The following is a 26,043-nucleotide window of genomic DNA, read 5'->3' on the forward strand; positions in this document are numbered from 1 at the left end:
CTGCTGCTTCACAGCACCAAGGACCCACAACAATGTGGTTGACACTTAACTACCCTCGGGGCAATTAGGGATGGGCACTAAATGCTGGTCTGGTCCTTGGTCAATGCATCCCATGAATGAATAAAAAGTAATCAGGGATGAGCAATAAGTACTGACTCAAATAAAACAAAACTCTCAATGCAAGCCTCGGGTGTTCTCCCCACACTGTGACCCTTTATAACCAGTGCCAATTAATACAACCCATACCACTCCCAGTCACCTCATGTTACCTCCCCTGCTCCATTACACCTCAACTAGTACCCACTATGGGCCAACACCAGGAGCCAACCTAACAAGTTACTCAACTATTGATGACATAGCTCATTAGAGAAATTCACATTCATTACAAAAGGATGCAATTCCTTGAATTAATCTCTTATGAAAATAAACATTTAAATTCAAAGTTGTCTAATGTCTTTAACAGTTCATTGAGAGTTCAACATTTCTAAGGAATTTGTCTACTTTTCACCATCCTGCAAAGTGCTTGGTCATCTCATTCCCTCTCCAACCAACGACATCTGAGGCCCCCTCCACATACACACAGGGACAACTCAGCTCTCCAAAGGGGTGCCCTGGCTATCCAAATCAACTTGTGGGAACAGGTCTGGTCAAGCTCTGCACACCCCCGGATACCAAAAGCAACTCAAACAGGGGAAGCAAGTCACTAACAAGTGACTTTCTCCAAACTGGCCAACAGCGGCCAGAAACTATCCAATGGAAGATCCTCCAGATCATTATTAGACTGCAGGTTCATTAAGTTAAGTCATTTCTAATTATAGGAAGAGATGGTGGTGTCACGATGTTTGAGACCTAACCCAATATTCTGGAGATGCGAGTTCAAATCCTTCAATTCTCATTCACACCTGGAGCACCTTTGCAGAGCGGGATCACTTCTACAGCTCAGGCTCAGGCCTCAACTGAGACCAAACAGGCTGGAAGGCCCTCAAGACCTGCCGAGAGTGTTAGCACCAACTTTGTTTCTCACCACCACCTTCACCACACACACCCCCCTCCCCCAGTGTACGTTAGGAAATATTCAGCGTCTGTCAACTGCGAGCAGACAGACCCCTCTGCTACCAATCCCACCTCCTAAAGACATTGCTCTATTTTACACATGGCACAAAGACAGGTGGAGAGACAGTTAATGTTAAAGCACCAAGGAGGCTACAGAAGGACCTGGGTAGGTTAAGAAAGTGGACAAAGAAGTGGAAGATCGAATACAATGTACAAAAACGTGAACTATGTATGTAAGTAAATAAGCCTGGTGCTGGAAAAGCACAGCCGGTCAGGCAGCATCAAACTGACAAAACGTCGACTCTGTTGCTCCTCAGACTGGCTGTGCTTTTCCAGCATTACATTTTTTGACTCTGATTTCCAGCATCTGGAGTCTCACTTTCTCCTAGTAGGAAGGATAAAGGAGCAGATCATTTTCTAAAGTTGGGAAAGGCTTCTGAAATCTGAAGCACAAAGAGAGTTGACAGGCCTAATTGAGAATTCTCTGCAGGTTCATTTGGCAGAGTCATAGACCCTTTGGACAAAATCCTTCCGTGACAACCTGGTATCCCAAACTGAATGACAGTAGGTCCCCTGTACCCAAGCGGGATTCGTTCCAAGACCTACCGCGGACGTCCAAAACCGCAGATTGGAGCGAACATAGTTATTTCAATGGGAAATGTACCTTCCAGGCAGCACCCGGCCCCTGGTTCCAGAAGGTTCACTACAATATGCTGGGGTCATAGTAAACTGCAGGTAACTGGAACTGCAGAAAAAGATTCTGTGGATATGGGGGTCGCCCTGTACTTCCATTTACCTGTGTTTGCCTCATATCCCTCTAAACCTTTCCTATTCAAATATCCACCAATACCTCTGGCTCCTCATTCTACACATGCACCACCCTGTGCGAAAAAGTTGCTCCTTGGGTCCCTTTTAAACCTCTTTCATCTCACTTGAAAAAACACCTCCTAGTTTTGAACTCCCCTACCCTATTAACTTTACCGATGCCCTCATGATTTTATAAAACTCGACCCTCAGCCTCCAAGGCGGTAGGGAGAAAAGTCCCAGCCTATCCCTACAACTCAACCCCTCCACACCTGGCAACAACCTTGTAAACTGTTTCTGCACTCTTTGTAGTTTAACAACCTGCTTCCTAAATCAGGATGACCAGAATTGTACACGTTACTCCAAAAGCAGCCTCACCAATGTTTTGTACATGATGTCCCAACTCCTACTCCCAAAGCTCTGACTTAAAAAGGTAAGTGTGCCAAATGCCTTCCTCACCGCCCTGTCTACATGCAGTTGTGAAGGCAAATGCAATGTTAGTGTTCATTTCAACAGCGCTAGAATATAAGAGCAGAGATGTACTACTGAGGTCACACAGGCCTTTGGTCAGACTGCATTTGGAATATTGAGAGTAGTTTTGAATCCCATCTCTAAGGAAGGATGTGCTGGCTTTGGAAGGAGTTCAAAGGAGATTCACCAGAATAATCCTGGATATAAAGGGTGTCTCAAATGAGGAGTGGTTGAGAACTCTGGGTCTGTGCTCGATGGAGTTTAGGAGGAGGAGCTGGGGAACTGATTGAAGCTTACAGAATACTGTGACTCCTGGATAAAGTAGACATGCAGAAAATGTTTCAACTCATAGAACTGAGAGGAGGTGAAATTTCTTCAGCCAGAGAGTGGTGTATCTGTGGAACACATTGCCACAGAGGGCTGTAGAGGCCAAGTCATTGAGAATATTTAAGACAGAGATACATATAGGATCTTAATTAGTAAGCAGATCAAGGATTGCAGGGAGAAGGCAGGAGAAGTGGGTTGAGAAACATATCAATCATGATCGAATGGTGGAGCAGAGTCATACAGTCATGCAGCCAAAGGATCGAGAGGCTGAATTCTGCTCCAATGTCTTCAGGTCATACTTGGACTTACCGATCATATTGTTATGGTTCCACTCACTTTACTCTGTCCCACAATATGATTAGAGGGTTAGATAGGGTGGACAGTGAGAGCCTTTTTCCTTGGATGGTGATGGCTAGCACAAGGGGACATAGCTTTAAATTGAAGGTGATAGATATAGGATAGATGTCACAAGTAGTTTCTTTACTCAGAGAGTAGTAGGGGCATGAAATGCACTGCCTGCAACACTAGTAGACTCACCAACTTTAAGGATATTAAAATGGTTATTGGATAGACATGTTGATGAAAATTGAAGAGTGTATGATAGATAGGCTTCAGATTGGTTCCACGGGCCAGCGCAACATCGAGGGCTGAAGGGCCTGCACAGTGCTATCATTGTCTAAATGTAAAAATCTTCACCAAGCCTCCCCTATTCATCAATTCATAAGTTTGAAGTCATTTGTTCGATCATCCTTAAGATATTTCCATTCTGAAGAAAAAGTCTTCATCCTGTTCGGCCTTTCTTGACAGTTATATTCTCTTATCGTCCTTGTGAAACCCTTCTGCACCCTCTCCCATGTCTCTCAATCCTTATTTCATGTGTCTTGCACTGTGTGCACACATGTAGATTCAAAACAAGGAGGTTTGGAATTTAGCATAGAAAAAATATTTGTGAAAACACTCATGCCTCAGACAGTAATCACTGGAAATATACACACACTCCAACAGCTTCCAAAGAGGGCTCTTGCCAAAGGATTCTTAAAAAGAGGGTGCAAAGATAAACTCCGTAACAATAAATTAGTCAGTTTAAAGTGGAAACATTTTAGGGATGATAATCCAATACAGAGTTAATGTACGCTTGGCTAAACAATTCTAACACACTCATTCAGCCTGAACTGGAATATTATTTCTCCAGTTGTCTGTTGAGAATGTTGAGAATCTATAGACAGGGTTCTGTAAGGATTTGAGAGAATGGGACCTACTCCAAATATTTGCAAATTTGACTTTACGTCAGTAAGTCTAGACAGCTCCAATACACATACGAGGAGAATCACTCAAGAAACGTTAGGCAGATTGGAACCCACTCCAATTCCACAAACACTCACACTCACCCACAAATACACTCCCAGTCAAGAACCAAAATCCCCCGACTATGCAGAGTGTGGGAAACCTGTGGAATTCTCTGCCTCAGAAAGCAGTTGAGGCGAAAACTGTGAATGCTTTCAGATCAGAGTTAGACATTGTACTTGGGGCAGAAGGAAGGAAAGTTTATGGGACAAAGCAAGAACAGGGAATTGAGTTGGACAATCAGCCATGATCATATTGAACGAAGGTCTGAATGGCCTACCCATTACTATTTTCTATATTTCTATAGCTCACACACACCTAGACTCTCCAATCTTTCTCACTGACCCCAACCAAACCCACTTTATTGCGTCCTCCTCCTCCCATCCAATTGCCCATTTATTGACATTCAAACAGACATTTAAACAAACCACAGAGCATCTAGTGTTATAAAGAGGGTCATGCCCTGTATTCCTCCAATACTACTTGTCTGTGATGAAGCACCCTGTGGGATACTGTGTTTCTAGAAAGACCATACCAGAAGAAATGCGGAGTAATGCTGAGTTGGGGAATGCTCAAGTGAACAAGCTGTTCCTTGAAAGAACTGGGCTGTAGAATAATTTACTGTGGAGAACTTACAAATCTGAAGAGGATATTAGGGGCGACACAGTGGTTGGTACTACTGCCTCACAGAGCCAGGGAGCCTGGTTCAATTCCAGCCTCGAGTGACTGTCTGTGTGGAGTTTGCGCATTCTCCCAGTGTCTGCATGGGTTTCCCCTGGGTGCTCCAGTTTCCACCCACTGTCCAAAAATATGAAGGTTAGGTGGATTGGTCATGGGAAATGTGGGGATAGGTTGGGGAGTGGAGGTCTGGGTCTGGGTGGGATGCCCTGGATGCCCTGAGAGCCAGGATGGACTCAATCTGGGCAGTCCCATTGCCCTGTTTGATCACTATATCTGCAGAGGTTTAATCCCTCTGAGAATTATCAATTGTTCCCGCGTCACTGTACTTAAGAAGCAGTCATTACCACTCACTACATGGAAAGCTTTTTCCTCAAATTCCCCTTGCTCAAAACTGTTCATGCACTCTCAAAAAATAGGAAGAGTACCTCCGTTTCTGCACTTTCTAAACCTGTCATAGTCATTGTGGTACAGTGGCACAGTGGTTAGCACTGCTGCCTCATAGCACCAGAGACACGGGTTCAATTCCCGCCTCAGGCAACTCTCCGTGTGGAGTTTGCACATTCTCCCTGTGTCTGCATGGGTTTCCTCCGAGTGCTCCGGTTTCCTCCCACAGTCCAAGAACGTGCAGGTTAGGTGAATTGGCCAAGTTAAATTGCCTGCAGTGTTAGGTGAAGGGGTAAATGTAGGGGTTCGGTGTGGTCTTGTTGGACCAAACGGCCTGTTTCCACACTGTAAGTAATCTAATCCAATCTCCTTTGCTACAGAAGTAACAACTCTCAAACTTTCCAACCTCCCCTTGTCGCTAAAATTCCCATCCCAGGGAGCATTCTGGTAAATCATGTCTGCACACTCTGAAGGTCACCTTCACCAAACGTAGTGACTTGAACTGGATACAATAGACTCAGAGATTTCTAAAGGTTCACCTTAACTTCCACGCTGTTGCACTCAATATTTTTCTCCGTGATGTCCAAGGTCCCATCTGCTTTGCTCAACACTCTCTCAATATGTCTGTCATTTTCAAAGATGGATGCACATTTCCCCTTAGGTCCCTCTGTTCCTGCACTCTCTTATAGCACAGGTTGTATAGCCTTTCCCTCTGCATCTGCCAGAGTTAATCATCTCACAGTACTTTTTATTCCATTCCATCTGCCACCTGTCTGCCCATATCTGTATCTTGTTGCAGACAATTAGGATCACCCTCAACTTTTGCCACTCCTTCATGCTTATTATCGTTGGCAATTTTTTGAAATTCCAATCCATAATCCAAAATTGAGCATCTTCTCGATGGCAATTTGGACTGGACAATAAATGCTGGCTTTTCCAACAATACCCACATGCCATGAATCGATCAAAAACCTTTTTCATAAAAAAAAACACTTAACAATGGTCCTCAATTTCCACAAATCTCAATTTTTCTCACCACCATTTTCTGAAATACCTTGTCAATTATTTTTTCTAAAAAATCTATACTGATAAATTTACACACTCCCTTCCTCTGTGACTTCATCAAAATATTAATTTGATTAAATCAAGAATGTGTTCCTTTTATAAATCCTTGCTGGCATTGTTTCATTAAATCAAATCTCACCAAGTGCCTGTTGATTTTTTTCTCTGAATGTTAATTCTAAAACCTTGCCCACCATTGGTCTATAAACATACCAGCAAAGAGTAGAATAAGCCATTCAGCCCCTCAAATTGGTCTGCCATTCTATAAGGTTATGAGTGACCTGACTATTGTGAAGACCGTGTCTCTTGATTTTGCATTTTACTTTAATTGTGTTCTGAAGTCAGAAAAGACTATTTTAAACCAGAGATTGCAAGAACCGCCATGTTTTGAAAGGAAATTGATTCTCTTTGTGAGCATTGTTTACACAGTTGTGAATTACTAAGGTATTTGCAGGTCAACTGGAACTGAAGGGTTTGTATCAAGATGGAGCTTTTGTTAGCAACAGGTATGGATTGGTCTGTGGACAAAGTGACCAATTATCAATGATGAAGGTATTCTGCCTGGCCACAATTATCTGATTTGTTCTCAAGTAGCTAAATAGCTTTTGCTCATTATCAGGTGAGGAGCTCACTGTTCACTATAGGAAAAGAAAACTACTTTAAGCCTGAAGAAAATCAGTTTGCCTTTCCACCATCAGTTGATGTAAACTTTAATTCATTGATGCTTTAGTTAATAGGGGCGGCATGGTGGCTCAGTGGTTAGCATGACAGTCTCACTGCACCAGGGACCCAGGTTCGATTCCTGTCTCAGGCGACTGTGTGTGTGGAGTCTGAACATTCTCCCCATGTCTTGTGGATTTCCTCTGGATGCTCTCACAATGCAACTATGTGCAGGCTAGATGAATTGGTTAAGCCATAGTGTTAGGTGCATTAGTCATACAGTAGGCTAGTAGGTCTGGGTAGCTTACTCTTCAAAGGGTCTGTGTGGACTTGTTGGGTCATGTGGCTTGTTTCCATACTATAGGGAATTTAATCTAATCAAAGAAAAGTCTGAGATGTTTCAAAAATGAAATAGTCATCCTACAAATCTTGCAAACTAGTAGAAGCATCTAGAGAAAGGTGACTGAGAAGCAATGTTCTGATCAACACATGCAGCATTAGGATCACTTCAGTGATTCTTACGAACAGAAAATAGGAAACCACTTTCCTTGTTTTTCCCTCTGTCCATTACAGTATCTTTGTGTCTGCACGATATCAACACATGGGAGACCCTTGTTCAGAAGAAACTAACTCGGAGGAAGCTTCTGCATGTAGAGACACAATAATTCTTCAAGGATACCCATCAGTAAGAGGATGTACAGAAAAGAATCTCAGATATGAACGCCAGCAATCTTGATGTCAAGGACCATTCCATGCCCCAGAAAAGGGTTCCAAATGTGGGGCTGGGAGATGTGTGTCAGGGTCATCAGCCAAACAAAGACCCACAGAACCCATGACCAGTGACGCAGAATTTCCTGTGTGTACAATTATAGACAGAGAGAGGGCAAGCGAGGATGAGTGTGTGTGTGTGTGTGTTGTTTTATTTTGAAAGGGGATTAGGGTTTTAATTAGTAGAGTTACAGGTGGGTGGTTTATGATAATTTACCAACAACCGAAGTCTATTCATGAAGAATAAAAAGCCAGTTTTGCTGAGTACATACACCTGGTTTGTGCTTTCTGCCAACCTGAGACTAGAAGATGTCAATTGTGAAATTTTCCATACTTTTCTAAAATCTAACTTCTATGACGACTCTAGGAGTAATGGGGCTTAATTCCCAATGCACTGTCACAGTAAGGAATGACATTGCAGCCTCAACACATTCACAACCATTCCTTATTAACCACTGACTCCCTATTAGTCAACAGTCTCCCTTTTTGTGCCTTAACAATGTTCACAGATTGTAAGTTTGCTCACTGAGCTGTAGATATGTTCTCAGACATTTAGTCACCATGGCAGGTAACATCATCAATGAGACTCTGATGAAGCGTTGGCGTTCTGTCCTGCTTGCTATTTATCTGTCTTGATCTAGTTTGATGGGTGATATCATTTCTGGTGCTTTTTCTGAGAGGTTGGTAAATAAGGTCCAAATCAATGTGTTTGTTAATGGAGTCCCAGTTTGAATGCTGGGCCTTTAGGAATTCTTATGCATGTCTTTGTTTAGCCTGTCCCATGATGGATGTACTGTCCCAGTCGAACTGGTGTCCCTCTTCGTCTGTGTGTATGGATACTACTCAAAGCTGGTCATACCTTTTGGTGGCTAGTTGGTGCTCATGTATCCTGATGGCTTGTTCCCTGTCCGTCTGTCCAATGTCATGTTTGCTGCAATCTTTGCAGGATATTTGGTATCACGGGGTCCTTTAAATTCATCAGGAGCTGTTTCAGTGTAGCGGTAGATTTGTTGGCTACAATGACGCCTAGGGACCTGAGTCGTCTTCTCAGAGATGTCTTTAATATATGGCAGGTTGGCTACAGTCTCTGGGCATGTTGAGTCTTCTTATTTAGGTCTGTTGTGTAGAAATTGGTGGACTGTGCTTGTCGGGTACTTGCTGTGCCTGAATATATTGTATAGGTTCTGGATTAGTGGTGCTGGAAGAGCACAGCAGTCCAGGCAGCATCCAAAGTGCAGCGAAATCGGCGTTTCGGGCAAAAGCCCTTCATCAGGAATAAAGGCAGTGAACCTGAAGCATGGAGAGATAAGCTGGGGGAGGGTGGGGGTGGGGAGAAAGTAGCGTAGAGTACAATGGGTGAGTGGGGGAGGGGATGAAGGTGAAGCAAATGTGGCTGTGGTACCGAGTTTGTTTCAGGATATGGTTGAGGAGCTTCAGGGCAGAGGAAATGACCTGGGAGTTGCAGTGGGAGAGGGACTCTGAGATTCTTGTAGAGAGAGGAGGAAAACTTCTTCCAGAATCTGGTTTCCAGCATCTGCAGTCATTGTTTTTACCTCCTATATCGTATAGGTGTTTATTCTCGGCTTCTTGTGGTTCCTGAATACCGCAGTGTGTTGTGGCTCATTTAAATAATGTCCTGATGCAACTCCATTTGTGGGTATTGGGATGTTTGCTCCTGTAGTTGAGTATCTAGTCTGTGTGTGTGGCTTGCCTGTAGATGATGGCCTGCAGCTCGCCATTGGCTTTTTGTTCTACTGTAACATCGAGGAAGGGGAGTCTGCTGTTGTTCTCTTCCTCTTTGGTGAGCTTTATACCGGTAAGGATGTTGCTTATCTTTTTGTGGATTTCTTCGAATTGTTTTGTGTTTCTTGATGACAAAGGTGTCATCCATATTCTAGACCAAAAGCTTGGGTCGGGTCACAGGAAGGTCTGTTTGTTCTAACCTCTGCGTAACTGCTTTTGCGAAATGCCCTGATATTGGTGATTCCAAAGACATCCCACTGATTTGATTATAGGTCTTATCATTGAAGGTGAAGTGGGCAGTGAGGCGCAGCTATACTAGTTTGAGGATGCTGACCTTCCTGATGGAGCTGGTGCTGTCAGGTGTTTGTGTCCTTGGTTCATCTAGCAGTGGGGCCAGTGTTTCTTTGATGTTCATTGACATGGGTAGGGCTGTCATGTAGAAGGAAACCATAACTAGTCATTCTCTATCTTAGTGTCTTTGATGATGTTAAGGAATTCCTGGATGGAGAGGATGGAGTGTCTTGAGTTTTCCACTAGGTGTTTCAGTTTGCTCTGCAGTTCCTTTGCTAGTCTGTATGTCGGTGTACCGGGAAGTGAGACTATGGGTCTGAGAGATACACACCATCATCTACAGGAAAGCCAATCAACAATAGGAGCAATCATCCCAACATCCACAAATGGAGCTGCATCAAGACATTATTTAAATCACTCACAACACGCTGCAGTACCCAGAAACTACGAGAAGCCGAGAAAGACCACCTATACAATATAATCAGGAAGGCACAAATGCCCAGAGACTCTAGCCACCCTGCCATACATTAAAGACATCTTGGAGATGACGACCAGACTAGTCTGGCCCCTAGGCATCATGGTAGCCCACAAACCTACCGCTACACTGAAACAGCTCCTGGTGAATTTAAAGTACCCCATGATACACAATATCCTGCAAGGATTGCAGCAAACATGACATTGGACAGACGGGCAGGGAACAAGCCATCAGGATACATGAGCATCAACTAGCCACCAAAAGACATGACCAGCTATCACTGACGAAGAGGGACACCAGTTCGATTGGTACAGTACATCCATCATGGGACAGGCTAAATGAAGTCAAGCGCAGGACCTCCTAGAGGCCCAGCATTCAAACTGGGACTCCATTGACAAACACGTCAATTTGCACTCCATTTACCAACCTCTCAGAAAAAGCACCAGAAATGATATCACCCACCACAACAGACCAAGACAGAAATAGGAACAGAACACCAGTGATTCATCAAAGGCTCACGGATGATGTTACCTGGTATGGTGACAAAACGTCTGAGAACAAATCTACCAGCTCAGCGAGCAAACTTACAACCTGATCCACAACCTGAACTGCAAATGTTCTCCAAAATTACAAATGTTCACTGGCCCCACCTCCATCATTCTTGTTGAGAGTAGGTGGGGTGGAGGGTAGACAGTTCCAAAGAATCGTGACCCTCAGAGCATAAAAGAGTTCCTCTCATCTTCATTTTAAATTAATTTCAGACATTGGAAGTTATTCATTAATGTTAGACTAAATGTCCTCTGCTCTGCTGGCCACCCATTTACTTCTTTTCTTGAATAAGTCACACTTGCCACTCTCCCGTCTTCTGAATTTGGAATCAGTCCCATATCTCAAACTCTATCCGATATCTCAGAAGCAATCAGAATCGTCAGAAGGCTGATGGACTTCATTGACACATAGGGTCATAGAGATGTACAGAATGGAAACAGTCCCTTCAGTGCAACTCGCCCATGCCAACCAGATATCCTAACTTAATCTCATTCCATTTGCCAGCACTTGGCCCATATCCCACTAAACCCTTCCTATTCATATACCCCAATCAGATGCCTTTTAAATGTTGTAATTGTATCAACCTCCACCACTTCCTCTGGCAGCTCATTCCATACACGTACCACACTCTGCGTGAAAAAGTTGCCCCTTAGGTCTCTTTTATATCTTTCCCCTCTCCTAAACCTATACCCTCTAGTTCTGAACTCCCCCACCCCAGGGAAAAGACCTTGTCCATTGACCCTATCCATGCCCCTCATGATTTTATAAACCTCTATAAGGTCAGCCTTCAGCCTCCAATGCTCCAGGGAAAACAACCCCAAATCTATTCAGCCTCTCCCTGTAGCTCAAATCCGCCAACCCTGGCAACATCCTTGTAAATCTTTTCTGAACCCTTTCAAGTTCCACAACATCCTTCCAATTGAAGGGAGACCAGAATTGCACACAATATTCCAACAGTGGTCTAACCAATGTCCTGTACAGCTGCAACATAACCTCCCAACTACTATACTCAATGTTCTGACAAATCAAGGAAAGCATACCAAATGCCTTCTTTAATATCCTGTGGCAGGGAGAGGATCACTTGCCCTTTCAAGGCTAATTGGCTGGGATGGTTTGGGAAGAAGTAAATGCAAATAGAGGGAGCTGAAAGGATAAATGAGAGATGAAGGAGGCTAGTGAATTCTATACGTTACTTAGCCACTGTCTGGCCTAACAGCAGATTGCAGCTCCTGAACCACAAGAGGCAATAGTCTATTAGCAGAAATGTTATGGTCGTTGGTATGGGAGGAGCTGTATCATTCTTAGAGTGGTCTTCCTATTTTCTTCCCCAACCCTTCTCCAAACACCTTTCTCTTAATTCATTCATGGTATGAGGGTGTCACTGGTTAGGCCGGCATTTATTGCCTCTCTCTCATTACCCAGAGGGCAATCAAGTATCAACCATATTGCTGTGGATCTGGAGGCAGGTAAAAGATGGCAGCTTCCTTTCCTCAAGAACATTAGTGAACCAAATGGATTTTTCCAACAATTGGCAATGGAGTCATGGTCATCATTAGACTGCTAAGCCCAGTATTTTGAAAAAATTGAATTCAATTCCACCATGATGGGTATTGAACCAAGGTCCCGAGAACATTGCTTGGATGTCGGGATTGATAGTGCAGTGATAATACCCCTAAGCCATCAGTGTCACTAACCTGCAGCAGTTTTACTGGCCCTTCAGCTCCCCACCCACCTTTCCCTAATTGTGCCAGTCAAGGGCCTCTTCCTATTCAATCTCCGGGATATTGGAGAGGAAGACCATTAGGTTACCTCATGTGGGCCTTGAGCAGGAATGTGGGTGTCTCCTTTGAGGACCTCCCCTTTCAAAGCAGATATTTACCCTAGGGTTTGCCCTCTGTGAGTGCTCCCTCCCAGTTTGGTGATGAAGACTTTCAAACATCCCTAGCTGTGTACAGTCCTTCTCATTTACATGGTGGTGAACCAGACAGAGCTTGCGGGGGGGGTCTTCCCATGGTGCCAGGTACGGTCAGTACTGCCTGGCAGACTGATTGGTAACACTTTGAGATGAATATTCTGCCCATAGAGAGGGGGCAGATGTCCTGCATTCAGCACGCTCCTGGAAGCATGAAACGACTGTGGCCTGTTCTGTGCTCTCAGTGGGGATTCATTCCCTTCCACTAGTAAAGATTCTGCTGGTCCAGGTGACCAGCAAGACACAGATGACCCTCCCACATCAATGAAAACTCTTCTCTCAACCAATAGCACTCAAATGGATTGCTTGAGCATTTTCCTCATGATGTTTTGCGTAACTGCCTACATTTTGCATGTCACAATAATGTTACTGTACTTCTACAGCAGTCCATTCACTGTAAAGCCCTTTAGAACAACCAGAGAGCACAAACACGTCATCCTTCTACTCCATTCAGTTAAAGTTGAACAGTGCACCTTCAGTCCTCCGACTTTGTTGGTGCGTCCTCACTGACAGTTTTCACGTAATTGGTGTTTTGTTCAGGGTTGCAGCTTTCACCCTTGTGGCTGGACATCTCTATGTAGCTTTGAGCCATTGACATGGTTAAGAACACTGGGGAAATGACACGTATGAGATTCGCAAGAGAGACAAGTGGAAACCAATTTAAATATCCTGGGCTATTTTTAGTTAAGATATCTTTTAAAAAGTGGTCATCTAAAACGTTACTGATCCACAAGTTGAACAAGTTTGAGTTGGGAGATGTGAAGCTTTCTATGTACCACAGTCGCATTGGTTTGTGGCTGTGTGTAAAAATATTGGTCTCAAGATCTACTTGCGCTCTGTTGACCTACATGCTAACGATATTAGCTTATGTGTAACATGAGAGTCAAAATGCAGTGAGGGGCTCTCTTCTTCTCTCCCCTCCAATTTTGTCTTATGATTCATTCACACAATGTGGGAATCACTTAGAGTCCATCCCTAGTTGTCCTTGAGATGATGATGGTGAACTGCCTTCTTAAATCGCTATAGTCCACGTGCTGTAGATAGACCCACAATGCCATTGGGCTGGGGAAAGGGAATTCTTTGCTTTCACTTCATCACAGTGAACTCATAGTCCTAGCTATGGTCTCTCATCATCATAGAGTTATCGATTTGTACACCACAGAAACAGACAGTTCGGTCCAACCTGTCCATGCCGACCAGAAATTAATCTAGTCTAATTTGCCAGCATTTGTCCCATTTGTCTCTGTTAAGTTTAAACAAGTTCATCTCTGATCTGGCAACAGCTGAGGGAACTACCACACTCTGCTCCAAAGAAGAGAAAAAAAAATAAATAAAATTACCCGAGAAGCCTTCCCGAGCTTTCATTTTGTACGCCTTGTTCAAAAGTATGTGTTGGGCTGAAGGATAAGGTTAACTTTCTAGGATTCTTTGGATGTTCAGCACTGAGCAAACGACTGTTTGTGGCACTATGTTCTGTCAATGCTTCAAGAATATGTCACTTCATAAAAGAATACCTCTTCCACACAATAGCAAATACACAAGCCTGAAAATGTGTTGCTGGAAAAGCGCAGCAGGTCAGGCAGCATTCAAGGAGCAGGAGAATTCGACGTTTTGGGCATGAGCCCTTCTTCAGGAATGAGGAAAGTGTGCCAAGCAGGCTAAGATAAAAGGTAGGGAGGAGGGACTTGGGGGAGGGGCGTTGTAAATGCGATAGGTGGAAGGAGGTTAAGGTGAGGGTGATAAGGTGAGGGTGATAGGCCGGAGTGGGGGTGGGGGCGGAGAGGTCATGAAGAAGATTACAGGTTAGGAAGGTGGTGCGGAGTTCGAGGGTTGGGACTGAGACAAGGTGGGGGAGGGGAAATGAGGAAACTGGAGAAATCTGAGTTCATCCCTTGTGGTTGAAGGGTTCCTAGGCGGAAGATGAGGCGCTCTTCCTCCAGCTGTCGTGTTGCTATGGTCTGGCGATGGAGGAGTCCAAGGACCTGCATGTCCTTGGTGGAGTGGGAGGGGGAGTTGAAGTGTCGAGCCATGGGGTGGTTGGGTTGGTTGGTCCGGGTGTCTCAGAGGTGAGTTGTCAGCCTTGGCCCAATAGTTGGCATTTTGACCACAAAGACAGAAGGCTGTAGATTCATAGCAGAAAAGTGTGGCGCTGGAAAAGCACAGCAAGTTAGGCAGCATCTGAGAAGAAGTAGAATTGGCATTTTGGGCATAAGCCCTTCATCAGGAATGTGGAGGGGGAAGGGGGATGAGAGGTAAAAAGCTGGGTGAGCAGGGTTGGGGGGGAAGATAGGTGAGAAGGCGATTGGTGATTGCAGATGGTAGAGGTGATTGTGATAGGTCGGTGGGGAGGGTGGAGCTGATAGGTGGGAAGGAAGATGGGCAGATGGAACTAATCAAGAGGGCAGTGCCAAGTTGGAGGGCTGGATCTGGAATGAGATTGGGAGAGAAGGGAGATTTGGAAATTGGTGAAGTCAAGTTGATGCCATGTGATTGAAGGATCCCAAGGTGGAAGATGAAGCATTCTTCCTTCAGGCTTCAGGTGACTTTAATTTGGCGGTGGAGGTGGCCCAGGAATTATATGTCCTTGGGGGAGTAGGAGGGGGAGTTGAAGTAGTCGGCCACAGGGTGGTGGGGTTCTTTGGTGCGTGTGCCCCAGAAATGTTCTCTGGAATATTCTGCAAGTTGGCGTCCTGTCTCCCCGGTGTAGAGGAAACGACATAGAGAACAATAGACACAATAGATCAGGTGGGTGGACGTTCAGGAAAATCTCTGTTGGATGTGGAAGGATCCTTTGGGGCTTTGGACGGAGGTGAGGAGGGAGGTCGAGGCACAGGTTTTAGACCTCCTCTGGCAGAAAGGGAAGGTGCCAGGAGTAGGGGGTGGGTTTGTGGGGTGTGGACCTAACGAGGGAGTCACAGAGGGAATGGTCTCTGCAGATTGCTGATAGGGATGGAGAGGGAAATATATCTCTGGTAGTGGAGTCTGATTGTAGGTGGCAGAAATGGCAAAGGATAATGTGCTGTGTCTGGAGATTAGTGGGGTGAAAGATGAGGACCAGGGGAGTTCTATCCTTGTTGCGATTGGAGGGATGGGGTTCAAGGGCAGAAGTGGAGGAGATGCACACACACCAAACAAACCCACCGCCCTGTCCCACTCCCCCAAGGACATATAAGTCCTGGGCTGCCTCCACCACTAAATCCAAGCCACCTGACGCCTGGCAGCAGAACGTCTCATCTTCCTTCTCGGGACACTTCAACCACACAGCATCAATATTGACTTCACTAGTTTCCTCATCTCCCCTCCCCCCACCTCATCCCAGATCCAACCCTTCAAATTGGCACCACCCTCTTGAACGGTCCTTCCCGTCCATCTTCCTTCCCACCTATCTGCTCCACCCTCCCCACTGACCAATTTTGGGCGGCACGGTGGCACAGTGGTTAGCACTGCTGCCTCACAGCGCCTGTAGACCCGGGTTCAATTCCCGACTCAGGCGACTGACTGTGTGGAGTTTGCACGTTCTCCCCGTGTCTGCGTGGGTTTCCTCCGGGTGCTCCGGTTTCCTCCCACAGTCCAAAGATGTGCGGGTCAGGTGAATTGGCCAAGCTAAATTGCCCGTAGTGTTAGGTAAGGGGTAATATGTAGGGGTATGGGTGGGTTGCGCTTCAGCGGGTCGGTGTGGACTTGTTGGGCCGAAGGGCCTGTTTCCACACTGTAAGTCTAATCTAATCAATCACAATCATGCAACCACCTTCATCCACCTATCACCTTTGCAGTTACCTGCACTCCTGATCATCCCCTCTTATTGATCTCTCATCCCTTTTCCCTCCATATTTCTGATGAAGGAATTATGCCCAAGACTTTGACTCTCCTGCTCCTCGGATGTTGCCTGACCTGCTGTGCTTTTCCAGCACCACCCTTTTCAACTCTGACTCTCCAGCATCTGCAGTCCTCACTTTCTCCTCGGCTGGAGATTCATGACCCATTTCAGGACTCTGCCACATAAACAGCTCGTGCTCACCTCTCAGTTCCACCACCATTTCTAAACGATTTGATGTCAGTGCTGAGTAAGCAAACATTTCCCCTAGTGTAATACTGGCAAAATCAAAGCCATTGTTTTCAGTCTTTGCTCCAAAAATCTGTGCTTTAACAGCCAGTTCCCAATCTCTCCCTGGAAATTCTACCATTAAATCCATCTGTTTGCAGTCCTGGTAGCACTGTTGATTCTGAGATGAGCTTCTGACCTCACATCCATGCCTTCGCTATGACCATGTCCTTCAACACCAATAACATGGTTTACCATTATCCTGTCAGGATTCCTGATGAAGGGCTTTTGCCCGAAACATCGATTTTCCTGCTCCTTGGATATTGCCTCACCTGCTGTGCTTTTCCAGCACCACTCTAATCTTGACTCTGATCTCCAGCACCTGCAGTACCCACTTTCGCCTCACCGTTACCGTCTTAGATAATCTGCCACTGAGACACTTACCCATGATTGTACGAGCTCTCGGCTTAATTATTCCAATGTCTTTCTGATTGGCCTCCCACATTCTACATTCTCAACTCTGCTGCCCATGTCTTAACTCATGGAAGAACTTGTTCCATTTTCACCAAAATGCTTACTGACAAATTTAGCATTGGTCAAGCACTGTCTTGATTTTAAAAATTTCTTGTTGTTGTTTTTTAAATTCATTCATGGCCTCATAACTCTCATATCTTCTCCAATCCCACAACCACCTCCACCCCCATGAGATATCTGTGCTCATCAACATCTCTTGAACATCTTCAATTGTAATTGGTCTGTCATTGATGACCATGTCCTCAGTTGCCTCAGCTCCAAACTCTGGCACTCCCTCCCAACATCTCCCCATATGTCTACTGCATTTTTCTCTTAAAACATTTCTTAACACCTACCTCTTTGACCAAGCTTCTGATCATTTAACCTTAAGTGGCTGGCCATCACAGTTAAGATTGTCCCTGTACAGCATCTTGGTGTGTTTCAAAATGTTAAATTCACTAGATAAATATAAATTGTTGTTTGTTATATAATGAGGGAGTGCTACACCGGCAAAGAGGCCACCTTTCAGACAAGATGTCAGCCTCATGTCTCTGGTGAACAGTAAATAAGCTTCAGTACTATTTCTAACAAAAGCAGTGAGCACTTGAAATAGAATCACCAGCATTTATACGTTGACCGATATTACAAAGGAAAGCACTTGCTGTGTGCTAACCAGGTGATTGCACTATCTAAACTTTGTGATGGGGTGGCACGGTGATGGGATCAGTGGTTAGCACCTTCGAGTAAAAAGTGAGGTCTGCAGATGCTGGAGATCAGAGCTGAAAATGTGTTGCTGGTTAAAGCACAGCAGGTCAGGCAGCATCCAAGGAACAGGAAATTCGATGTTTCGGGCCAGAGCTTCATTCCTGATGAAGGGTTCTGGCCCGAAACATCGAATTTCCTGTTCCTTGGATGCTGCCTGACCTGCTGTGCTTTAACCAGCAACACATTTTCAGCTCAGTGGTTAGCACTGCTGTCTCACAGCGCCAGGGACTTGGGTTCAATTCCAGCTTCGGGTGACTGTCTGTGTGGAGTTTGCACATTCTCCCCGAGTCTGCGTGGGTTCCCTGCTGCTACTCCAGCATTTTTCCCACAGGCCAAAGGTGAGCAGGTTAGGTGAATTGGTCATGGGAAATTGACCATAGTGTTCAGGGATGTGTCGGTCAGGTGCATTATTCAGGTATAAACAAAGGCGGGGGAATGGGTCTGGGTGGATTACTCTTTGGAGGGTTGGTGTGGACTTGTTGGGTCGAAGGGCCTGTTTCCATACTGTAGGGATTCTAAGATGACAGTGGCTGTGGTTTAAAAATATTTGATTGTAAGTATGCAAGTTAGCTTCCTGAGCTGGAAGATTTGTTTTCAGATGTTTCGTCACCATGACAAAGTAACATCATCATTGAGGGTATCTGGTGAAGTGTTGGTGGTATGTCCTACCTCTCTATTTATTGGTCTTGGTTTTTTAAGGCGGGTGATGTCATTTTGCAAGGAAAGGTAGATAGGATCTAAATCGATGTGTTCATTGATGGAGTTCTAGTTAGAATGCCATGCCGCTAAGAATTCTTGTGCGTGTTTTCATTTCTCCTGTCCCAGAATGTGTGCTTGTCCCAGTCAAAGTGGTGTCCTTTTTTGTTTATATGTATAGAAACTAGTGACTTTTTAAAAAATTTTTAAAATTTGATTGTCTATCATGCACATTACAAGGTTCACCTTGGGGTTTTCCTCATTGCCAATGTCAAACTTAAGCCAGCTTTTATTAAGGATCAGCACCCCTCAGACCTCTGATTGGATTCAGGCCTAAGCCTCTGAATGATTAGTCCAACAAGATTTCCACTATGCTCTGGGTAAAAAGGGAGGTCTGCAGATGCTAGAGATCAGAGCTGAAAATGTGTTGCTGGTTAAAGCGCAGCAGGTCAGGCAGCATCCAAGGAACAGGAAATTCAATGTTTCGGGCACAAGCCATCAGGTTCCACTATGCTCTGCCTGCTTGATCCTGCGTTTGGGGTTTGCGCTGATAGTCTGCTGACGCTAAGATGAATAGTTTCACGTATTAAGTCAGCCTGCCACGGGGGATCAGAGCAGTGAATTCTGGCAAGTTCTTATATAAACAGAAAGAAATTCACTATCTGCCAAGTCATTGTTGAAAACCCATTACCTTCAACCTGGCTTCTTCTTCAAATGGGGTGAGATATTCTAAACATTAGCCCGCGAGACGAACAGAAGTGTTGAAATTAATGACAGGAAAAGGAACATTCCTCTACAACACCATAAATTGCCACATACATCTGACATTGGACATAATGAGCAGAAAGAATAACATTGTCTTTTTTGACTCAGTACGTGCCACGCTTTAATGTCAATAGCTGACACGAGGAATGGGACAGTCACAGGAAATGTCAGCCATGGGTCAACAGGTACTGTTTCTTCTGATTGATAAAGTTGAGAGTTCAAGTTCTTTCCTGATTCTAGACTTCACATTGCCATCTGAAATTTCACTCTGAGTGAACACTGCACTGTTCGAAATTCCACTTGTTGGATTAGGGAGGCATCAAGCCAAGGACCTGCCTACACTGGAAGATGAAACTAAAATATCCTATGGTTCTATTTGGAAGAACTCTGATCTCCTGGCCAATATTTGTCCCTCAACCATCATCAACAAATCATCATGTAGTTGCTCGTGGGTCCGTACTGAGTGCAAATTTGCAGCAGTCTTTCCAAAAATAAAGATGGAACTTCAGAAGTACTAACAGAAACAAGTTGCAGAAAAGCTCAGCAGGTCTGGCAGCATCTGTGGAGAGATGTAGAGTTAATGTTTCAGGTGCAGTGACCCTTCCTTAGAGATGGACTGTACTGAAGAACTGTTCTGAGGAAGGGTCACTGGACCAAAAACGTTAACTCGGATTTCTCTCGAAAGATGCTGCCAGACTTTTCCCAGGGTTAAAAATCACACAACACCAGATTATAGTCCAACAGGTTTATTTGGAAGTACTAACTTTCCTTCATCATGACCTACCTGATGAAGGAGCAACGCTCCAAAAGCCAGTACATTCAAATAAATCTGTTGGACTATAACCTGGTGTTGTGTGATTTTTAAACTTCGTCCACTCCACTCCAATACCAGCACCTCCACACCAAGACTTTCCCCAGCAATTTTTGTTTCTGTTCCTAATTTCCAGCATCTGCATTTTTTTTTTAAATTCAGAAATACTAAATATGTTGCAAAGTGCTTTATAATGCCTTGGAAAGTGACATACGACACAGATGCAAGTTCTCTGTCTTTAAGGCAATGATCGGTTGTGAAGATTGGTTATTGAAATGTTCAAAATTTTCTCCTCCTCCAATGTGTAGATACTGATAAACATTGGTGGCAAACAGCCGCATTTGTATCGAGCTGAGATAATTACTGTTGCATTTTTAAGACGAATTCGTGGTTTCGTAGAAATGCAGGCTGTAGCAGTTAGGTGGAACCTATTGTTAGAAGTCACTCATTGGTTTCCAGCAGCTCTGATGTGTTATCTTGGCACATTTCTGGGATTTCACATGAATTATTAGCCTGATAGAGTCATTTCTATTGTTAAAGATTCATGTACTTCTATTTGAGGATGGGGAGGGCAAGAGATACTGAAAAATTCACACATTAAATGCATCAGAGCACAGGGTGATAGAGCTAAAGCAACACTGCTACATGATGTCCTTGTGATAAAAGTCACGTCTGTACTCTTGCGGAAGCAAGTTAAGTTGCAATAACAGACTGAAGGAGCTCCTGAAAAGTGAACACATTGACTATCACCCTGTCCTCTTTCAAACTAATACCTAGGATGAGCTTACGATGGAACTCACATAACACATAGTTCTGGTCACCACACTATATAAAGGGTGTGAGTGCAATGGAGTGGATGCCAAGGAGATTCGCGAGGATATTAACCTAGGATACAGCGACTGAGCTACAAAGAGAGATTGGATAATCTGGGATTGTGCAGCAGAGATAGCTACAGGTGATCTTATTGAGGTCTGCATAGTTCTGAGGGCATAAACAGGACAGAACAAGTACAACGTTCCTCCCTTGTAGAAGAATCAATAAATAGGAGGTACAGTTTTTAAGAAAAGGAGCAGGGGAATCTAGGAATGATGTTTGCACTCAGAGGGTGGTGAGTATCTGGAACTCAGTGCCTCCACTTGATGGGAATTAGAAGGCCAGCAAAGGGGTTGGAATCTGATTGGGACGTACAGAATACTGAGAAACCTGGATAGAATGGGCGTGCAGATGTTTCAGCAGGAGACCAGAACCTGAGGATTCAGACTGAAGGGAGAACCTTTTAGAACTGAGATTTGGAGGAGTTTCTTCAGCCAGAGAGTGGTGAATCTGTGGAACTTACTGCAGCAGAGGGCTCAAAGATTAATGGAAAAGACACGATCAAACCAGGCAGCAGACTGGATGGTATGAATGGCTTAATTCAGCTTCTTTATTATATGGTCTTATGCTGATAGAGACAGGAGCCTGCATAACATTTAAGTATTTTGTTGAAATGTAATAGCATTCAAGGCTACAGGCCATGTGCTAGAAAATGTGGTTATGTTTAATAGAGGTTTGACCACCAATATGGACATGATGGACTGAAGGGTCTTACTCCATACTGTAAAACCTCTGACTCCATGACGAGGGAGTTTTGTTTTAGCATTTGGAATAACACCCCCAGCGTTAGGTCACTGAATATGTTCAATGAGGAGTGAAACAGTTTTGTGATTATTTAGGGTCAGAGGAACCTGCAGGCAAGTGGGATAAAGGCCACATCAAATCAGCCGCAATCATATTGAATGATGGAGCAAGTTCAAAGTGCCAAATTGTTTACTCCTGCTGCTTTGTGCGGGACTTCAGGAATATGAAGTGAACCAGTGGCTGTTCTCCTTACAGCAGAGAAGGTTAGACAGAGATTTAACGGAAGTGCTCGATTCCTGATGAAGGGCTTTTTCCAAAAACTTCGATTTTCCTGCTCCTCGGATGCTGCCTGAACTGCTGTGCTCTTCCAGCACCACTCTAACCTAGAGAGATGCTCGAGATAATGGTTTTGATCGGGTAAATAAAGAGAGATGATTTCAATCAGTATTGAAGAGGTTAATAATCAAAGGTCAACTGGATAGTATCTTCCTTTAAGGCATACTACTGTGGGGCAGCATGGTGGCTCAGTGGTTAGCACTGCTGCCTCACAGTACCAGGGACCTGGGTTTAATTCCACCCTCAGGTGACTACTGACATGGAGTTTGCACAATCTCCCTGTGTCTATGCGGGTTTCCTCCCACAGTCCAAAGATGTGCAGGTTAGGGTGAACTGGCAATGCTACTTGCCCATAGTGTTTAGGGATGTGTAGGTGCATTAGTTCAGGGTAAATGTTGAGTAATTGGATAGGGGAATGGGTTTGGTGTGGGCTTGTTGGGCCAAAGGGCCTATTTCGTAGGAGTTCTATCTACAAGACAGTACATTTATCAAGTGTGATAAAGGCATAGCCCCATCCAAAAATTTCAATGGGCTGATAAAGGAAAAGCTAGACCAAGTCCACAAATAAGAAACAAATCAGCAGAATTATAGTGACATTTTAATCAGAAAAAATCTGTTACATTCTGGCACCACCCCCTGCTATTTATAGGGCAACTGGGTGGAGTTGTTTAGGCGGCTGTGAAAGACTAAAAATTATAAGTATAACCTTATTGAAGCCTTATCAATTTGAAAACATCCTGGCAGCTGATCCAATTCAAACAGGCTGCTGAATGCTCACACAATACAATGTGCAGCTAATCAACACACAGCAAGAACATAAAATTCTCTCCAACTTTCAAGCCACTTGCCAAAAGTTGTGATAAGTTGTACTGCTGAACTTTGTAAAAACAACTGCTTCTCGTCCTCTCTCCTGGTCAGTTTTAGATGCTAAATTACTCTAGTGTTTCTTTTCTGGACGGAAGTTTTCCTCCATCTTCACTTTTCGGCGCAGATCAGAATGACAGAGTTGTCAGTGAGTCAGGTGTCTAGGCACCATGCTTAAGGGTCTCTGCAATTTACTCAAGTGCTTCCTTTAGGAGGGCACTTGAGACCCTCAAGTGTGTGTGAGCGACAGAGAGAGAGAGTGAGTATTGAGACACAATTCGCAGTGCCAAAACTCATCGATTGCCAAACGCGTGCTGGAGTTTAACCAGTCAAAGCTACACCCATTGACAGGACACTGCTGCAGGAAGAACTAGCATGCTCACAGGTTCACCTGCACCATTTCTTAACATCTCTCTCGGTGGTGTTTCCTCAGTGCCAGTTGCAGATTGTCAAGGGAGAGTTTCTACCACTTCTAGAGACTACAATTCACAACGGCACTGTGACTGAGCCTACCGCAGGGTGAACTGAGAGTGTGTTGCACTCTTTCAATGGACTGTCTTTGTACTGTTTGAGGGAACACTGCTTAATCCTCACAACCAAAATATCGTTTTTCTTTTTCAATTACACTATTTATTTTGAACCACATCCTGTTCTCTTTTCTTTCGTTAGCGTCTCTACTCAGCTGGCCAGGAAATAACTGTTGCTCCAACTCTTATAATACCAACTACCACTAAATCCGACTGATGGAAGCTTTCCCGAGGCTACAGTTTAAAACGGCACACAAATAGTACTCCAGAACTCACCAACTCCATATTTGGCATCCACGGTTCGAGTCCAGGAAGGCATGTCTCGTATGTATGTCCCAGGGAAGCAAAACAAAACAGCCTCAAAAAAAAAGTTTGTCTGTCCGCTCCCAACACTCAGTTCACTGCAAGGAGCCAAAACGTAAGTCTATCACATGCTTAAACCACGTCACACATCAGTGAGACAGCAAGGAAGCGTTTCACAGCGCAGAACTGTTATGTCAAAATATAAAGTGCAATGTTAAGATTCCATGTGTCTCTAAGTCATTCTGCAATTCAGCCTAAAAGTTGGCTGATGCTTCCCCTGGTTATTGTTTTCTACTCACAGCCAGATCTACACATCTGGCAGATTAACCCTTGCGTGTGTCCCCCCCAGCTAAAACACCCCATGCACTGCTCACTGATTTCACTCAGGTCTCCTGCTTTAAACCAAGCAACAGGTCCATGGTCAACCCATTCAGCCTCCTAACTTTACCATGAGGTCAGATCCTGAATCTTGGGCATCTGAACCAGAAGTATCTGAAGGTTGCGGGGCACATGATTAACAGAGCTGAAAATGTGTTGCTGGAAAAGCGCAGCAGGTCAGGCAGCATCCAAGGAACAGGAGATTCGACGTTTCGGGCATAAGCCCTTCTTCAGGAATCCTGAAGAATTATTAACAGGGCAAATGGGACCCCGGCCTTTATCAGCTGAGGCATAGCATACAACAGTGGCTCAGTGGTTAATGCTGCTGCCCCACAACACCAGGGGATCTGGGCTTGATTTCCAGCCTCAGGTGAGTGAGTGGAGTTTGCATATTCTCCCCATGTCTGCACAGGTTTCCGCTGGGTGTTCCAGTCTCCTCCCATGCTGTATTTATATTTCAGGAAAAGATTGGTAACTGAAGCCAACAGTCCACCATGAACTACTTTGCTTTTCATTTCTCTTTTTTTCAATGCGAACTGACCTGTTGTTTAATTCCATCATTATCAAGGGAAGAATACATATTGGAAAGGTACACCTAGAATGGGTCTTGTTCATGCATCATGTGTCTGCCACCTCATTGGAAAGAGTGTCCAATTAATTCCATTCTCCTGCCTTTGACTGTAGCCTGTACTATTTTCCCTTCTGATCTGGAGATGCCAGTGTTGGACTGGGGTGTACAAAGTTAAAAGTCACACAACATCAGGTTATAGCCCAACAGGTTTAATTGGAAGCACTAGCTTTCGGAGCGTCGCTCCTTCATCAGGTGGTTGTGGAGGACACTATTGTAAGACGCAGAATTTATAGCAAAAGTTTACAATGTGATGTAACTGAAATTATACATTGAAAAATACCTTGATTGTTTGTTGAGTCTCTCATCTATTGGAATGAGTATGATAGTTTCATTTCATTCATATGTAAATCACAAAACTTTTTTCAAAAGTTACATTCTCAGGTTAACTGTAACAATTGGTGTCAGCCAGATAAGGTGTTAGCCCCCTGTGTTTCCTGTCTGTGCCATAATGTTTAAACTGATTGTAATCTAAAAAGTGAGTTAACAGTCTTACATGGATTCATGCAGTTTTTGAGCAAAGTACAATGTAACTCTGCAAGTACAAATTCACCCCACGTGTGTGTGAGTGTAAAGTTTCAAAGTCTGTGAGAGGATGCGCGTGTGTGTGTGTGTCTGTAGGAATGTCTGTGAGAGAGAGTGCATATGTGTGTGTGTGAGTGTAAAGTGTTTAAGCCTGTGAGAGGATGCGTGTGTGAGTGACAAAATGTGTTTGTATCTGGGGTGGGCAGTTGTGAGTGTCTATGAGAGAGTGTATGTGTGTGTATGAGTGTAAAATGGTCTAAGTCTGTGAGAGGATACATGTGTGAGTGTGGGAGTGTGTGTGTCTGTATGTACGTGTATGTGTGTGTAGTGCAATGGTGGTCACTTGTAGTGTGACATGAGCCCAAGGTCCCAGTTGAACCCCTCCCTATGAGTACAGAACTTAGCTATCAGCCTCTGCTTGGCCATTTTTCGCTGCTGTTGTCTGCCTTGAAGGATGGTCCCCCCAAACTATCCTGGACCGCTGAAGGGAGGGAACACTACTGCCTGTTGATTATTGTGGGGTCCCATTCATCTATTGCCATAGCCTTTGCTCGGTTTCAGTGATGTACCATGCCTCAGGGCATCCTTGCCTGCAACGTAGAAGATAAAACAAGGTTGGCTGAGTCACACGAGTGCTATGTACATGGTGGGAGGTGTCCCCATGTGTAATGGTGGTATCCATGTCCACA

At 44.5% G+C, this 26,043-nt stretch overlaps 1 protein-coding gene across 2 annotated transcripts in view; it reads right to left on the bottom strand.

Annotated features, from left to right (window-relative positions):
• The window catches only part of LOC132824791 (dedicator of cytokinesis protein 2-like), a 1,235,709-nt gene extending 1,211,809 nt beyond the window's left edge, over positions 1–23,900 (bottom strand). For both annotated transcript variants that reach the window (XM_060839646.1, XM_060839560.1), the window contains exon 1: positions 23,797–23,900. In XM_060839646.1, coding sequence (XP_060695629.1) covers positions 23,797–23,839 — 43 coding nt within the window. In that variant the 5' untranslated portion in view covers positions 23,840–23,900. The remainder of the gene's footprint in view (positions 1–23,796) is intronic.
• Between the last annotated feature and the right edge of the window lie 2,143 nt (positions 23,901–26,043).

Source organism: Hemiscyllium ocellatum, chromosome 1 (genome assembly GCF_020745735.1).
Source record: "Hemiscyllium ocellatum isolate sHemOce1 chromosome 1, sHemOce1.pat.X.cur, whole genome shotgun sequence".
Classification (NCBI taxonomy): domain Eukaryota; kingdom Metazoa; phylum Chordata; class Chondrichthyes; order Orectolobiformes; family Hemiscylliidae; genus Hemiscyllium; species Hemiscyllium ocellatum.